Source organism: Malus domestica, chromosome 15 (assembly GCF_042453785.1).
Source record: "Malus domestica chromosome 15, GDT2T_hap1".
NCBI lineage: Eukaryota > Viridiplantae > Streptophyta > Magnoliopsida > Rosales > Rosaceae > Malus > Malus domestica.
Window position 1 is genome coordinate 3,312,457 of NC_091675.1, and position 16,825 is coordinate 3,329,281.

Genomic DNA, 16,825 nt, shown 5'->3' on the forward strand with positions numbered 1-16,825 from the left:
GCCATTGTACCCGGTAATGGCGTGAGAGGTATACCAGTCCAGCAAACTTATGGGCTTATTCCCAACCCCACTATGGGCTCAATACTCTTTATCATTCAGTGAGCCCAATTTCATTTTTGATTCATTTTTTATGCATGTTCAGGAAGATGTGCCAGACTAACGAACCAGGATCTTCTCCTGAGCAATTCTCTAGGATCCTAGGAATTCCGCAATCTTGTTCGTTAATCGTATATCGTACGGTTAAAAATCATTTAAAATTTAAATTTTAAAATTCAAATATGAATAGTACCTAACGAAAACGGACTGCACGATATAAAATGAACGGACAAGATTGGAGGATCCCTAAGGAATTGCTCAGGAGAGGATCCTGGTTCTAGACTAACAATATTTCAACGGAGCTCGATGCACAATTATTTTAAATTTCCGTCGTACAAAAATGAGTTCTTATTATTGATCAACTATTAATCTAATGATATTTCTCTTCTCGATATTTGATGGAATCTGAATTTTACTCTCCCCGTGGACAAAAATAATAAACAAAGATGTTGAACACAATAAGTTGTATCACCTGTATTCCATGCATGCATGCATGATGGATGTTGGATAGGCTGGCATATAATATGCTAAAAAAGCAAATAATTGTTACAAATCTTTTTAGGGACGACATCGACAAGGATGGGAGTAGCAAGTAGCAGACACATGAAGCAATGAAGCATTCCCATATGAATTCATGACCCACCATTTGGTGGCAGCCGGCGGTCTTGTCCCTAACTCCAAACCAAACTCCTAAAATATACACATTTTATTTATTTATTTATTGCCTAAATTGTATCAAGGATCCTTAAACTATACTATCCCTTCTAATTTTGATCCATGAAGTTTGCTAATAGTTGCTCTTTTTCTCGAGTTATGCCCCGTGTTGTACTTGTGGTCATTTTTCATAACTTTTATCAACTTTTTTGTTAATTTAAGGGGTAAAGTGGGTATTTTAATTAATGAACAAAAAGTCAATTAAAATTAAGATTGTTTAGTCAATTCTTAAGAAGTTCCGATTATAAGCACAAAGTTCTATAAATATGTCACGAGTTAGTTTAAGATGAAGTTCTTATTTTATCCATCAACTTTTAAGTTGACGGAGTTATAAGAAAATGACTATTAATAGAGTTCGGAGACAAAAACTAAGCTTGTGGTATAGATCAGGGACTTTTACTTACAATTTAGCCTTATTTTTTATTTATTTAATGGCGTTATGTTTTAGAAGAAAAAAATATTTTATTTTATGAATCAGATGATGCTAAGCTAAATAATAAATTAATCATAAGTCATAACTAAATATCGATTTCAACCAGATTAAGCATTTATTATCACATGTGAGATGAATCTGAAACCTAAAGAATGATACTAAACTGTATTATTGGTAAGTAAGTACTAAGTAGACGTTTTATTAATCTAAAACAAATTAGTAGCTCAGTCAACAACACAACAGACCGTCTATTCCCCCAAGAATATAATATGGTTTTTCAAAAAATTCCAATAATTAGAATATCCTTTTTCTAATGAAAAATTAAATCCAATAAATAATAAACCCAAAATTTAATTTTTAATTGGGGCCTGCCTTTTCAAACTTTGACCGAGAAGTGTGAGAGAAGAGAGAAGAAAGAAGAATCAACCGAGAAGAAAGACAGAGCTTTGCAGCTTTCGGCGCTCTTCTTTTTTCTTTTGTTTTTGTTTTCAGATTTGGCCAAACACTTCGTAACCCATTTCGCTTCCTCGTAACACTGTTCATACATTTATATACAAATCCCACAGCATTCATTGCTTTCAAGTTTTAGCCAATTTTCTGCGCTGTTTTGAATAAAATTTTAGTTTAAATACACACCCAAAGTCACCATTTATTGTCCACGTTTAACACAAAAGTACTTATACAAAAAGCGATTGCGATTCAGCTCAATCTGTTGCTGCGGCTTCGCTGCGAAACTCCACAGCCTATAAACGAAAGGTCGTTTCTTTTTCATCGGGTGAGCTTACTTAAAGCTTCGTACTTTATGTGTTGTATTGTTCTTCTGCTGCCTTTTGCTTTGTGGGATTTTTTTTTTTTTTTGGAAAACAGATCTCTGCTTTTGATCTTGCCGGACTGGATTGAGATGTTAGTTTGAATATAATTTTGGGTTGTTTTTGGATTTAGTTTTCTTTGATGGTTGCTTTCGAAATCGTTGATTTTTGTGAAATGTGAATATTTTAGTTGGTGGGTGATTTGTTTGTGTCCAGCTAAACTCTTAGGAAAACAGTAAAATATTTGTCAATTGAAAGGTAGATCAGATGCAAATCTGGAGTTAATATTTGCTAACTAATTATCTAGTTTGCCTAACTTGGCTGATGGGTTGTTCTTAATGTCATATCGACGGTGGCATTGTGTCTTAATTGCCATGTTTTGTTTTGAGGTTTCTGCCCGTGTTATATAGTCCCCCCCTGACATTTAGGTCTGTGATTGGTTCAATTTGATATGAAGGGATTTGAAGTTACATTCAACACATCGTGCAGAAGACTCGTGCACCGTCTATGCTGTCTATTTTGATCGAAAATATGGGATTACTCTGCAGCAGAAACAAGCATTACAACGAAGAGGACAATGAAGAGAACGCTCAGGTGGATTATGCATGATTGAATACAATCTTTGTAATGCTATTAACCAAGAGTTGCTGGAGCAACTTTGCATTTACGATCAGTCTCTAATTTATTGTCAATGCATGTATTTACAGACTGCAGAAATTGAAAGGCGAATTGAACAAGAAACAAAGGCCGAAAAGCATATTCAGAAACTTCTCCTACTTGGTACATAAAATTTCATGGGTTTCTTGTTACCTTTTATGATTTCCATGCTCAACAATCATGCACTTACTAGTTTGAGCTTTGTACGGTTGCAAACTTTCATTTTTATGACCGAGAGTAGCATATGTATGTGTTGTACTGTTTGTGAGGCGATGATTTCCAATTTCGGGGAAGTAAAAAATATAACTTTGATATATAACTCTGTCTAATGTTAAAAGAGTTTGCACCTGCTGCATCTATACCTTGGTCATTTTGAGAATTTCAGCTTTAATTTTCTCATTAACCATGGTTATCACTTCTACAACTAATGTGGTCAACCTATTTTTTTAAGGTGCTGGGGAGTCAGGGAAGTCCACAATTTTTAAGCAGGTAAGATATTGTATACGCTTCTCTATTTAAGTAACAATGTAAATATTTATACTTCTGTTACATATGATCTATTTGCAGATAAAGCTTTTGTTTCAAACTGGATTTGAAGAGTCAGAGCTCAAGAGCTACATCTCAGTCATCCACGCCAACGTATATCAGACCATAAAAGTACGCAATACTTGAAAGGGTGTGTTGGTTATTTCCCTTTCTGCATTATACAAGGAGTATTCGAGTCCATTCTTCATAGAAGAAAATACATCTTGTGGATTTGTATTCAGAGAAAAAGAATCCGAATGTAATGCTTCTATATAACGTATGCATGATATGGTTGAATAGGTACTGTATGATGGGTCAAAGGAGCTTGCACAGAATGACAGAGAAACGTTTGAAATATCCATTGAAAATAAGGTTGGAGCTCATCTTTTGATTGTCTATTACATCGCTTTCTCTCGTGTTGTTTTTTAATTTAGCAAACAATACTTGATGGAATTTGGTTTAACTGTTTATGACATTTGATTTATACATGAAATTAATGCACGAGATTCGGTTTGTTCAGTCCTTTGCTTGAGTGTTTTCTGAAAATTTGGATTCGTTATTAGGAAATTGGAGAGAAACTATCAACAATTGGCAGCAGATTGGATTATCCACGTCTCACTAAAGAGCTTGCACAGGATATAGAGACTCTTTGGAAAGATGCAGCAATTCAGGTAGCTGGTACTTCATGCAACTGCTTGACATATATCACTTGTTTGACATCAATCCTAGTGTTTGAAATCCAGAAGATATTTTTTGCTTCTGCTTCTGCCTTTTGTCCAATGCTCTAAGTGAAGCACCCCTTCTCTACAATTGTAGGAAACATGTGCTCGTGGTAATGAACTCCAAGTTCCTGACTGTGCCCACTATTTCATGGAAAATCTTCAAAGATTAGCTGACCCAGATTACGTTCCAACCAAGGTACCTAAAGTTCACAATTGTAACTCATTGTTTTAATTTAATAAAGCACCAGAATATTTTATATGTATTTGATTCGTAGCTTGAGCATGGCAAGAACTTCTTGCATTAATGTGGAAATGTTACAAATGTATAGCTCTAAAATAGCACTTTTTGTGTTGCAGGAGGATGTTCTTCATGCAAGAGTTCGTACAACTGGTGTCGTAGAGATCCAGTTCAGGTAATTATTCTGTTTTTTACTTTTTAAAGACTTGTCACGACTTCTTGTTGGAACTATGATATTTTATTTATAGCTGTACTGGTGCCAATGATCAGTTCTAAATCAAATGATTCTTGAACTTGTAGAAATTCAACCTAGGGGTGCCCTTACAATTTAATTGAGTTCATGATTTTCTAATGACGTGTGCACATTTTAGAATGATGCATTTATTTTCAATAAATTTCTATGTTGTGCAACTCATTTATAGAGCGGTTGAAAAATTTCGAACAAACAACTCATTAATGACTATGATTGCAGCCCTGTTGGAGAAAATAAGAGAAGTGGGGAAGTATATAGACTCTTTGACGTTGGGGGCCAGAGAAATGAGAGAAGGAAATGGATCCATCTATTTGAAGGCGTTACAGCCATAATATTTTGTGCTGCTCTTAGCGAGTAAGATCATCATTTCTTTCAGTTACCCACTATATCATCATTTGCATGCAGTGTGGTAGTGATGATTTTTTTCAAAGAGACCTCTGCTGAGCTGAAGTATTCTCGATTGTCAATTGTGTTTCAGGTATGATCAAACACTCTTTGAGGATGAAAGCAAGAATCGAATGATGGAGACAAGGGAACTTTTTGAGTGGGTTTTGAAGCAACCGTGTTTTGAGGTTTTATTTCCTTCTATTTTCTTGTGCCCGTATGTCGCATGTGCGGCTGTGCAGATTTCTTCCAACCCAGTTGGCTCTTTAACATTTCATCTTCTCTTCTTTTATATTTTGGTGCAGAAAACGTCGTTCATGCTGTTTTTAAACAAGTTTGATATATTCGAGAAGAAAGTTCTAAATGTAAGAATTAGTACATCACTGTACAGTTATTCATCATTGACAACAAACTAACATACGGTAAGGGCTGTTGAATTTTCCTTGTGTAGGCGCCACTTAACGTCTGCGAGTGGTTCAAAGATTACCAGCCGGTTTCAACAGGAAAGCAAGAGATGGAACATGCATATGAGTAAGCATATACATCTTTGTTGTGGTCCTTTGCTTTGGAAGTAAGGAAAAATAGTCAAACGTATTTAGCTTTAACAACCCTCCGAAAACTCTGGCAAACTGTCTAATATAAACGAGAAACCTAAACATCATAAATGTTTGCATTCAGGTATGTGAAGAAGAAATTTGAGGAATTGTACTTCCAGAGCACGGCCCCCGATCGCGTAGACCGGGTGTTTAAGATCTACAAAACCACCGCCCTTGATCAGAAGCTCGTGAAGAAGACTTTCAAGCTCGTGGACGAGACGTTGAGACGGAGAAATCTCTTCGAGGCCGGTTTATTGTGACCGGGGAGGGGACACACCAGATTTCACGGCCAAACCACAAGATTGTATTTTGAAGGACATCACATCTTTGAGCACAAGCATCAGATTCCTTGATTTTTAGCTTTTATATGTCAATTAAAATCCTGTTCCACTTAACGAGTGTCAAAAACAGTTGTTATAATATATAAAAATAATTGTTGCAAATGATTTATAGCTGAGTTGTTTAAGAGAATGCTAGAGGTCCCGTTTATTCCCTCCCCCGTAACGCTTGTATAGAAAAAAGAAAAACACGTCTTTGGCCCTCCCATGTAGTTTTGAAGATCAATATCATTGGTTCTCATTTTTTTTATTACCAGGAGATTAGCAGATGCCACTGGAATTAGTTGGTTAATGACCTAATTAGGAGCTCCATTTCATTTCATTTACCAATAAAGTAAAACAAAACAAAGTTGGTTGTGTCATATCATATGTTGTACTTATCAAATATCTTATGATTCTTCGAGACTTGTAGTTGTAGGCTGCTTGTAGCACGCTGCAGGCAGATTCCGACCAAATAATTCCAACTCGTATTTTGGTCAAAGACTCAACAGAAAAAGACCCCACCAAGAAAGCTTGGCAAGCATTTTTCTTACCAAAACTGTATTTTGTGCTTAAATACGACAAAAACAAAGTTTTATCTCACGAAAACGTCATTGCGGTCAATTCATCACCAAAGACTACATAGAATCAATAGTTCGCTATCTGAGAAACAAAACAATGTCACGAAACATTAGCTTCAAATGCATGATGAGAATTTGAAACAACACATGCCCTTTTATTTATGAAAATTCAAACATGAACAGCTTGAGTTTACTACTCGTTGCATGGTCATGTATTAAGATTTTATTACTTTGCCATCCATGCACATTGATTGTTTTCGAAAAAGGAACAAAGTTTTGAAAATATTTTATGTGACACACACGAGAAATTTTTCGTGCCTGAAATATGGACCGAACATCACATGCCATTATATAATTAAATTTCCTTTTTAAGTGTTACTCTAATTGGATAACAATAATACTGTTTCACTTGTATTCTAAGCATATGAAAAAACTCTCAACATCCACAAGTCCAATCCAAAACTGTAGTTAAAGAATATTTTATTTTTCATAATTCCCCAAGTTCTCTGTATTTGTTCCAATTTATTGGAAAAGGATCCTTGTTGGATCCTCTATGTGGGGATCCGAAATCAATCAATCATATATGTTTATCGTATATCGTGAGGTAAGAAATTATTTAAAATTTAAAATTGAATATAAATAGTATCTAACAAAAATTAACCGTACGATATACGATGAACGAACGTGATTGATTTATTTCCCGAATCCTCATAAAAAGGATTCAGCGAGATCCTTTTCCTAATTTATTGGGAGGTAGTTATTTAATTGTTGAAAGGAAAAGGGATCTCGTCAGCCGACCCTGCCCGGCAACTGGGATTTGAACAAGCGTGTGAATACAGAAGGCCGCAGACAATTTTGGCACTAACTCCCCAAGGACATAAGCGTCATTCCGCTAGCCGAAAATTCACTTGCCGTCCAACAGAAAAATGCTCCAATTTGTCTTGGAAAATGGTTTTACTGAATTTTTTTTAATTTTTAATTTTTTGACTTAGTACTATGATTTTAGTTCGATTCTCGTGCAATGACGAATTTAAACTATATTATTGTTAGCTTATTGTCAGACCAAACTTATCAAGTCCCTCCTCTCAATATAGATAATATAGTTTGTTCATAAAATAAATAAACCAAACAACATAATTAAAAATGGTATATGGAAAGTGAAAAAGAGCGAAGAAATCTCCTTTATTTTCTTTTGAAACTTGAATTTTTATTTGTTCACTGAAAAACAATGAAAGGAGTACATATTTTATCTAAATATAAAAGAGATGTCACCTAGTGTTATGTTATAGTAGTATTCCTCTTTACTTGTAAGTGAGAAGTCCAAATGCTAATTTGTACCAAATTATTAATAGTCCATTATGACGTTGAGCCTACCCCATTCACCTAAACTTATGTATCATGTTATTAGTTTATGTATTTGAGGACACCAAATAAGGGGAAGACTCTACATTGGGGTTTTACAGGAGCCTATTTTGGCAGATGCAAAGACAAACTTAGATCATATAATCATATAACAAGTAGGTAATTAGATGGTTAGGCACTCTCATAAGAGAGTGGTTCCTACCGTTTTTGACCCGGGAAAACTTTTCATCGACTGTGACTTGTTCGCATTTCGCACCCAAAGCATATTCCTTTCTCTCCCCACTTTCTTGCGGAATTTAAAAATACACAAACTACACACAAAAATCTCGCAGAAAAACCCCAACTTTTTGAATGCAGAAGAAGCACCGAAGATCAAACGGAACCCAATTGATATTTTGCCCCAGAAGCTCGATTGTTGCAATCCCAGGTTCTTAATCTTGTGATTTTCCTTTTCTTTTTTCTGGGTGCTTTTTATTTTCTGTTTGGATCTTGACTCTTGAGAAAAATGAGGAAAAGCAAACGCAGAAAGCATGAAAGCCAAAAGCGAATGCCAAAGAAAAGTGCTTTTCCCAGACCCATTTGCATGCATTTCCTCGCTTTCCCATTTCCCTTTCCAATTTTCTGTGATTCTTTCCAAGAACAACTAATTGACATCTGATTAAAGGTGTGAAATTGCTGTCATTAATTTGTCATAATTTATCAAATTGTTTTGATTGAATGTTGAAACTAATGGTTAGGAATTTGGGACTTAAATTATGAATTGTACCCGTTAATATCGAATTATGTGCTTTATATCAATGGAATTGATTGAAAATGTTTATATAAATTGACAATGTTTATGAATGTTTATTGTTAATATTGTTACGTATGAATGTTTTCTTTTTCAATGGAATTCCTGTTACATTTATTGTTAATATTGTTACGTATGAATGTTTTCTTTTTCATCTTCTGAACTGCCCTTTGAATTTCTGCAGGTGTATAACATATCGTATCCGTCTTGATTTATATCTTAAATCCAATTTCTGTGTTGATGAAGTTTTAAGTGCCAATTAGGTTAGGATTTTAGGACATAACTAAACATGAGGATTAAGCGGTTCGGGTTCATGGATTTCGATGAAGGCTCTCCATACAATTCACATTTTAGTTCATTTGCCGATAATTCATTGCAACGGTGTAGATACTTTCATGTTCCCGGAAGTTTAGCTCTTGAAGGAGCATTTAACCACATTTCTAAACTTGCTGGTTCTTTACTATTCTTCTTCTCTAGTGGACCCAATACAAATGCTACTAGAGATATAGGGGGTAATTTGCATGATTCTGAACCTGGAAGCTCCACGTCTTACCCACAAGTTAAACATTTTACTTCTGGTCGACATAATCTTAGAGGATTTCACTTTGGATTTGCATCAAGAGGAGAATCTGCTAATGCAGTGGTTTTTGGAAAGATTTCGGCTTTTGTAATGCAATTACTACACAGAGAAGCTGAAAAGCTACATTCACATCCCTTGCTCTCGTTAGCTGCTGGACTTGTACCTCCTTTCGGCAGCTTGTAAGTCTTTAAACTCTTCACGAGGGAGTGGATTAAAGTGTAAAATTTCCCAATCGGTTCTGTTTTTGGTGTTGATTACATACCTTTTTATTTGTTATTACCACCAGATCTTCAAATGTACTAGCTGTTCCATTGGAGACTACGGATGTCTTGGATCAAAGGCCTTGTGAGGTTGGGCACCACAGATGTGCAGGATTACCAATTCCCGACTTGAACTGGAGAAGACATGCAGTGGAACCTATTACTGGCACTGAGTTTCCTATGATTTTGGACGACGTTTTGACAAGGGAGAGTAATTCCAGTTTAAGTTCAGAGGTTGGTGTTTGTACTTTTGTTCTTTAGTGCAAGGCAGCCATGTTTATGTTCAGATCTTCTCAGTTACATATGATTTAATATCAACATTGTGTACTGTTGCAGATCCTTGTGGGAACTGGATCCAAAACAATGACAATAATCAAAATAAAATCTCTGAAGGTCTATGCATTTGGGTTCTGTAAGTTATTAGTATTTATATATTACTTCCGATCTGCATTACTTTTTGCATCCATTACCTTACTTGCTCTCTTATTTATGTATCAATTCTTCCTATGTAGATATCCATCCTCACTCTGTTTGCAAGAAATTGGGGCAAAAATATGCTTCCATTTCAGTAGATGAACTAAACAAGTGCCATGATTTCTATGAAGATCTTCTCAGGTATTGACAAATATCATGATCCATGCCACACGGTGTAGTGAAATTTACATTTTTTTCCGGATCTAATCCATAGATGCTAAATACTTTATGTTTCTTTTTTGCAATTTCGTTCCAAGCTGAGTTAGCATATGAGTCATCATATTGTTACTGTTAAATTAATTTTATTGGCTCTGCTGCTAAGTTTCATGGATTTGGTTAACTTGCTGCTACTTATTGCATTTTCCATTTTGCCTACAGGGCGGATATTGATATGACAGTTAGGCTTGTGGTTAATTGCAACGGGATGAAAATCAATACTGTGAGAGAGTAAGTTATATCTTTGTTTCAGCATACCCTTTGATAATTAATTGGGTTTTGTATGTCTCTATTTTAATTGAGATAAGAGACATTCTTGAGGCTTTTTCGTTATGATTACTGTTCTCAAACATTCATAATTCCTGTTATCACTATTAGGAGACCATCTCAGTTAGCTCCATATGTCATAGTGGCTTGGATAAGTTCACATTCAAACGGGTGGTGTGAATGTGAGTTGAGTGAACTTGACGCCTAACCAGCTGTTGTTGTGAGGCATTACATGTATAAGCTAGAAGTTTTACAAATTACGCACTCATTCACTATCTAAAGCCCAAAAACTGATTCTGCAAGTTAATTTGATGCGTTACGTGAGCTTAGCTTCTGCTTAGCTTTGTTCCTTCCTCGCTAGGTGTCCTAGTAGATATGTGTTACAACAATGTTGAAAATTGGAATTAAGTGTTGATCATTCTCATTTATGTGCTTTTGATTACACTGGATGCAGTGCCTTTGAGAAATCCCTTCGAGCTCGATTGGTGAAGGTAAATCATCTCCCTTTCTAGAATCTCCCTTTTTGTTTCTGTTCTGGTATTTGCTAATTCTTGTCCTTTGGTTCTTTTAGGTGAACCCAGAGACTGACTTTCATTGCATAAGAACATTTGGTTCAAATTTCACACAAGATATTCCTTTGCCAGTGGTAATACTATATTACATTATTGCTCTTGTATTCCTTTTTTATACCAATTGTTCTCTCAATTACATTAACATTCTCGAATATTTCAGGGAACGACAATTGATTTCCAACGCACAGCTGATGGAAACTTAATTACTAAAAGTGAGTGGTGGTTGCTTAAACAAATAATGTCAAATTGAGCACAAAGTATACACACTTGACAAGACCCGAGAACTGTCCTTTCACATTCCTAAAACTGTTCCACGCGTCCTTTCACATTTCTTGTTTACATGCTTTTAATGCTTTCATTTTCAAGTTAAAATTTGGTGATCGATTAGTATTTTGTTTGAAATTTTGCAGTTGAAGGTAATCAGATTGGAGCAGTCCATAGCAAGGATCTATGCAGTAAGTGAATTTTCCTTCTGAACCATCTGTTTTATTTTGATACTCTCCATGGTGCATTTTTATATCTCATCATGTCTGAATATGGTGAAGAGGATCCAGTCATATACTTTTGCGGGGATAGATTTCTAATGCCCAAAATCGTACTCTCAGGGGCCTTCTTTGACATGTACCTGGGTGCTGTCCCCGTGTCAGAGCAAACAAAAGAAGAGATTGGCAGAAACGTCGCCAATATTATTCAAAGTTGCTGAAATGTGGCTCCCTTGTCTAACTTTTTAAAGGGCAAGTGGTTGCCAATCCGGTGAAACTGCTTACTGCTCAGCCATATTTTTTGTTCACACGCACTGAAGCTCAGCAGTGCCAGATGCTGAAGACGTTGATTCGACTGGAAAGCCTCACAAGAGCAATCAGAGCCTGCTGCAAAAGTTTTAAGGCTTGGCTGGGGTCTCACCGGCTTCTAGAACAGCGATTATTTTCTTACGGAATGTGCCATTCTTTGTAGCTTAGCATATGTTAGATGACAAGTCCCTAGAAGAAAAATCATCAGTTTCGAATTGTAGCTACTGAAAGTATCCCATGAGAGTAGTTTGGTTTCTTAATGATATATACATATTTTTACTACATGCTTCTCGGTTTTCCATTTGACTTCTTATTTCCTTCATCCCTGCTCTATTTGGTGGAAAGGGGTCTTGTTTGGGTTTACGGTTTTATGCCGGTATCACTGGTTGATCAACATGCAAAACGATACAAAAGTAATAATATAATTATACAGTAACTCAAACTCGAGCATTTTCAAGTAACTAAGTAAAGAAGATTTGAACTTAAGACCACTGTACAAAACAAGTTGGAGTGAACCATCTCAGTCGAAACTTTGCCGTCCATCATGTTACATGTGCCTCTCATGGGCTAAATTCTCCATAAATCATAATTTTTGTCAAATTTGAAGGTTGCCGTCACATCAAATATGGAAGCACTAAACATGTGTTTTACACCTTTTAACGAGGAGTTGAATTCATCATGCAAGGAATTAGAGAGATACCACTAAGCTATTAGGTCATTGGCCTTCCTCAAACCAATTGAAGATTGGTAAAATCATAATTTAAATTAATTTTTCATACAATTATATTCCTTATAAAAATTTCTGTAAGTTTGGTTCGTCAGTTAAAACATATCTTCATTCCTTTATGTCAAAGTTCAAACTCCCCTGTAACTTGATTCCTAGAATCCTATATAAGCTTACGATAAGGAGAAGTAAATCTCCAAAACTTAAGAAAACCTCAAGGAGAGGGAAGAAAAATAAGAAGAAAAAGAGTGGAATTACACCAAAACTAGGTTCTTATACACACTTCTTTTTACCTTCTACTCACTCCTTGTCAATTTTTGTTCTTTGATACTCTTCAATTCATTCAATCAGACGGTCGGAAATTGAGAAGAGTGTGTGAAAGGTAAAAAGGGGTGTGGATAGCACTACCATATAAAAAATGGATGCTAATTTTACTATTTTGAGCCCTCTAATGCTAGCAAAAAAACAAAAAACCAACCAAACCAATTACACATCTACTGTATAATCAAGTATAGTAAAACCTTAAGTTAAGAATGTTTAATTCCAACCCCACAATTTTCCTCTTCCACCCAAAATCCCACAACCACACACAAAATTAGCTTCTCTTCTCTAAACCTCTAACCTGACTCAACTCCTCTCAACTTTCCCGCCATCATAAACCTAAACTGATTAACCAGAGCCAGTTAAACACCACCTCACAAAATTACCATTTTTCCAAAACAAATTAACCACCAAACAGAAAAACACAACCAAACACTTTCTTCTTCTTCCCCCCTCCCCTCCTTACTTATTTGGTTATTAAAGTACAGCATTTGTGGGCTTCTTCATCCCATCCCTTCTTTTTTCAGCTTTCTCAATTGTAAAATTGGGTTTTCTCAGAAGTGTTTTGGGATCTGAGTTCTCGAAAATTTGTAAGGAAATGTTTGGTGGAAGAAGAGGCGTCGCCGCCACCGTTGTGGCATGCCTTGCTCTCTTCCAAGGACTTGTTCTTAGCGTTCATGGCACTGGTATTAATTACAAGGACGCTCTCACCAAGTCCATTATTTTCCTTGAAGCTCAAAGATCAGGGAAACTCCCTCCCAATCATAGACCTGCATGGAGAGGCGACTCTGCCCTCGACGATGGAAAAGAAGCAAATGTTCGTCTCTCTCCCCCCTCTTTCTATGATTGAAGATTAACGTTTGTATCTAACCATCACATGTGACGTGACATGAATGCACCTCATGTCACATTAACGTGAGCGAGTCATGTACGACGGTCAAATACAATAATTTCTCGACTTTTGTTTAAATTTTTGTATTTTGAACTTTGTTTTTAACGCAGGTCGACCTTGCCGGAGGATACTATGATGCCGGAGACAACGTCAAGTACGGTCTTCCGATGGCATTCACCGTCACAACTCTGTCGTGGGCTGCCATGTTTTACAGGCAACAGCTCGAAGCTACTGGAGAACTGGAAAATGTTCTTGCCGGCATCAAATGGGGCACTGATTATTTTCTGAAAGCCACTCGAAAAAACAGATTATACGTTCAGGTATAGGAATTAATTAAGTTGGTATTCATTACTTTTAAAACTACAAAGTAATTAGTGGTGATGCATGTATAATTAAATTGCTAATTATTTATCAAATTCTTAAAGGTTGGAGACCCAAATCAAGACCATCAATGTTGGACTAGACCAGAAGATATGCAGACACCAAGAACAGTGTTGAAGATTGATGATAGCACACCCGGAACTGAAATTGCAGCTGAAACTTCAGCCGCCATGGCTGCCTCTTCAATTGTGTTCAGAAAAACAGATGGTGTCTATGCTCGTAGTCTACTCAACAAGGCCAAACGTGTACGTATTATTTTTTAGGCGTAACATATATATGCACAAAAAGAACGGGTTTACATATGTCAATTTATTTGTCTTTGTAGCTCTTTCAAATGGCTAAGGCGCATAAGGGAACTTACGATGGAGAGTGCCCTTTCTACTGCTCTTACTCTGGCTATAATGTAATTTTCTTCAACTCTCTCCCCCTGAAATCCAATTTTAGTTTAACTTGTTCACTGTTTTTTCTCGTACTAATACAAAATTGAATTGTTGGAAAATGTAGGATGAGCTGTTGTGGGCAGCAACATGGTTGTACATTGCCACAAAGAGGCCCTTGTATCTCAAGTACATTCAGGAAGAAGCCATCAGCGCCACCGTGTCTGAGTTCAGCTGGGACCTTAAATACGCCGGAGCACAAGTCCTCCTGGCCAAGGTACTTATTTATAAATAAATTATACCATCTTAACGGATAATTCACTGTACCGCATGGAAAGTTCTTGTGTCCGGATGAATTGTCTGACCCATTCCTTTTTGAATGCATGAGTTAGATAGTCTACTTGATTCGTTTGTCGGACTGTCCACCTTTCCTTTGTAAATATATAAGTTAGAGAGTCAACCTGATCCGAGACTAGGTCTTACTGTCTAAACAAGATTTCTTCGCAACACATTACACATTGCATTATCATGATCGTAAAAGTAACAATACTAGCTAATACAACTAATTTGAAAATTTTATTTTGTGTATTATTGCAGCTGTTCTTTGAAGGTGAAAAATCCCTAGAGAACTACAAAAACGGTGCTGACAGTTACATTTGCTCAAACATCCCCGACAGTCCTTACAACCAAGTCACAATGACACCGGGCGGCATGATCCACTTGAGAGACGGAGCCAACACCCAATACGTCACCGGAACCGCCCACTTATTCGCCGTCTACAGCGATATCCTCGCCCAGCACAACCAAAAAGTCAACTGCGGAGGCAAAGAGTTGGACTCAGGCGCCCTCCTCGCTTTTGCCAAGAAGCAAATGGACTACTTGTTGGGTGAGAACCCAAAAGGAAGATCCTACATGGTCGGGTTCGGACCCAACGCGCCCCAACAGCCCCACCACAGAGGAGCTTCGGTACCGAAGGGGGAAAACGGCATCGTTAACTGCGCCATGAGCTTCGTGAACTGGTTCAAGAAGGACGTGCCAAACCCTAATGAGTTGACTGGTGCCATCGTCGGGGGGCCCGATAGGTTTGATAATTTCGAGGACAAACGTTGGGCGTCGTCGTATACCGAGCCATGCACTTACGTGAACTCGCTCGCGGTCGGACCGCTGGCGAAGCTTGCTGTCTAAGAAAAGAACCATGCACGGCCTATGATACGTGTTGCCCAAAACCCTAATCCCAATCTAGTGCTACATATTTTTACGAAAGGAAGAGGTTTTGGGATTTAAATGTAAACTTTTGGAAACCCAAAACGTACCGTTTGTTGAGAGAAAGCTGTAAAAAGAGGGGTGGAAAAATGGTTATATAAAATAGTTATTAAACTGTTTTTCTTTTGTTCTCTTCGGAAACTCTCAACTAATGGTTGATATATTTTCCTTTATTTTATTTATAAGTGACAAAGGAAATTTAAACTATCCAAACTATATGGTAATTATAGGATAGAACTTAAAAGAGAAAAGAGATAAACACATTAACTTAATCAACTGACCTAATAAGTTATTAATTTAATGTTTCTTCCATAAAGGATAATCAAAATAGTGTTGAACAAGTTAGTGTAACAATCGAGTCTCCATAACAACAACCTCATCTCACAGTTGTGAAGCAATATGACATGCTCAATTGGGTTAAAATTGGACTTGTTTTTGTCTCTCTTTCTTCTCTTTGGTATATAAGTTTTTAATTCTACATAAAGATATATTGTTATTGTGTAACTGTTAGAGAGACAAACTAAATGTCAACTTTCAACAACACAGATATTATCTCAAATTTAGTAATTATCACCTGCGTTATCCATCATGTGTGATGTTTTATCAAAAGATTTCAGTATTAGTTGAAATGAAGCTAAAATATTTAAACTCTTATCTCAAAAATATCGATATAAAATATTTCAATAAATTAATTAACTAATCTCCTTGTTTGACATGGACCTCAACAAAAAGTAACTATATATACAAACTCCATCATTGTCCGCAAGCATCGCCAAGATGCCACAACAAGGAACATCATCATTTCAACCGATGCCTTTCTCGACAAGAAAAAGTAAAGTTTAAATCCGTTTTAATTTGTAATCATTGGATTATCTCCCTAACACGTTCTGACCAACCATCTAATTAGCTTAATTAGGTAGAAAGATGCTTGGAAGATAAATCACAAAATCAGACATCCAAATCTAAATCCGTACGAGTACGAATTACTTCATCGAAAATTAAAGATAAAAGAAATATAATGAAATAAAGTAAAAATATTTTTCTTTTTCATCAAGCGATAAATTTTGTCGAACTTATATGTTAGATTAAAGTTTGAACTCATAAAAAAATTCAACATTTGTATTAATAAAGATAAATTTTGTCAACTTATATGTTAGATTAAAATTTAAACCCATGTCCTACAAAAATTCAACATCTGACTATAATAAAGAGCCACCTGCAAAGTAAAAA

At 36.3% G+C, this 16,825-nt stretch overlaps 3 protein-coding genes across 6 annotated transcripts; all 3 read left to right on the top strand.

The window, feature by feature from the left end:
• Nucleotides 1-1,606: 1,606 nt before the first annotated feature.
• Nucleotides 1,607-5,873, top strand: LOC103455774 (guanine nucleotide-binding protein alpha-1 subunit-like). Of its 4 annotated transcripts, none has more exons than XM_029094759.2 (14): nt 1,607-2,018; nt 2,510-2,646; nt 2,760-2,832; nt 3,161-3,198; nt 3,277-3,366; nt 3,535-3,606; nt 3,798-3,905; nt 4,051-4,152; nt 4,314-4,369; nt 4,667-4,801; nt 4,926-5,019; nt 5,137-5,196; nt 5,283-5,362; nt 5,510-5,873. In XM_029094759.2, the coding sequence occupies exons 2-14, from the start codon at nt 2,560-2,562 to the stop codon at nt 5,685-5,687; spliced, it is 1,173 nt and encodes a 390-aa protein (XP_028950592.1). In that variant the 5' UTR covers nt 1,607-2,018; nt 2,510-2,559; the 3' UTR covers nt 5,688-5,873. The 4 variants fall into 4 exon arrangements, with proteins under 4 accessions (XP_028950592.1, XP_008393586.1, XP_028950593.1 ...); XM_008395364.4 differs by having other exon boundaries at nt 1,674-1,999; XM_029094760.2 differs by having other exon boundaries at nt 1,684-2,018; nt 2,542-2,646.
• Nucleotides 5,874-7,771: 1,898 nt separating this feature from the next.
• Nucleotides 7,772-11,919, top strand: LOC103455773 (fatty-acid-binding protein 2). Its single transcript, XM_008395363.4, has 11 exons — nt 7,772-8,114; nt 8,662-9,236; nt 9,344-9,551; nt 9,654-9,729; nt 9,830-9,932; nt 10,170-10,238; nt 10,729-10,765; nt 10,846-10,920; nt 11,007-11,058; nt 11,257-11,301; nt 11,452-11,919. The coding sequence occupies exons 2-11, from the start codon at nt 8,767-8,769 to the stop codon at nt 11,547-11,549; spliced, it is 1,233 nt and encodes a 410-aa protein (XP_008393585.1). The 5' UTR covers nt 7,772-8,114; nt 8,662-8,766; the 3' UTR covers nt 11,550-11,919.
• Nucleotides 11,920-12,980: 1,061 nt separating this feature from the next.
• LOC103455771 (endoglucanase 16-like) lies at nt 12,981-15,714 on the top strand. Its single transcript, XM_008395361.3, has 6 exons — nt 12,981-13,499; nt 13,685-13,894; nt 14,000-14,200; nt 14,281-14,358; nt 14,460-14,609; nt 14,930-15,714. The coding sequence occupies exons 1-6, from the start codon at nt 13,281-13,283 to the stop codon at nt 15,515-15,517; spliced, it is 1,446 nt and encodes a 481-aa protein (XP_008393583.1). The 5' UTR covers nt 12,981-13,280; the 3' UTR covers nt 15,518-15,714.
• Nucleotides 15,715-16,825: the final 1,111 nt, after the last annotated feature.

What these genes read in the sequence shown, in the direction of transcription:
- LOC103455774 (XM_029094759.2), top strand. Translation starts at nt 2,560, where the DNA reads ATGCTGTCTATTTTGATCGAAAATATGGGATTACTCTGCAGCAGAAAC. An exon ending in GGAAAGATGCAGCAATTCAG is followed by an intron (nt 3,906 to 4,050) that starts GTAGCTGGTACT and finishes CTACAATTGTAG; the next exon opens with GAAACATGTGCTCGTGGTAA. An exon ending in TTTTGTGCTGCTCTTAGCGA is followed by an intron (nt 4,802 to 4,925) that starts GTAAGATCATCA and finishes ATTGTGTTTCAG; the next exon opens with GTATGATCAAACACTCTTTG.
- LOC103455773 (XM_008395363.4), top strand. Translation starts at nt 8,767, where the DNA reads ATGAGGATTAAGCGGTTCGGGTTCATGGATTTCGATGAAGGCTCTCCA. An exon ending in AAGATATTCCTTTGCCAGTG is followed by an intron (nt 10,921 to 11,006) that starts GTAATACTATAT and finishes CGAATATTTCAG; the next exon opens with GGAACGACAATTGATTTCCA. An exon ending in TGGAAACTTAATTACTAAAA is followed by an intron (nt 11,059 to 11,256) that starts GTGAGTGGTGGT and finishes GAAATTTTGCAG; the next exon opens with TTGAAGGTAATCAGATTGGA.
- LOC103455771 (XM_008395361.3), top strand. Translation starts at nt 13,281, where the DNA reads ATGTTTGGTGGAAGAAGAGGCGTCGCCGCCACCGTTGTGGCATGCCTT. An exon ending in ACGATGGAAAAGAAGCAAAT is followed by an intron (nt 13,500 to 13,684) that starts GTTCGTCTCTCT and finishes TTTTTAACGCAG; the next exon opens with GTCGACCTTGCCGGAGGATA. An exon ending in AAAACAGATTATACGTTCAG is followed by an intron (nt 13,895 to 13,999) that starts GTATAGGAATTA and finishes AAATTCTTAAAG; the next exon opens with GTTGGAGACCCAAATCAAGA.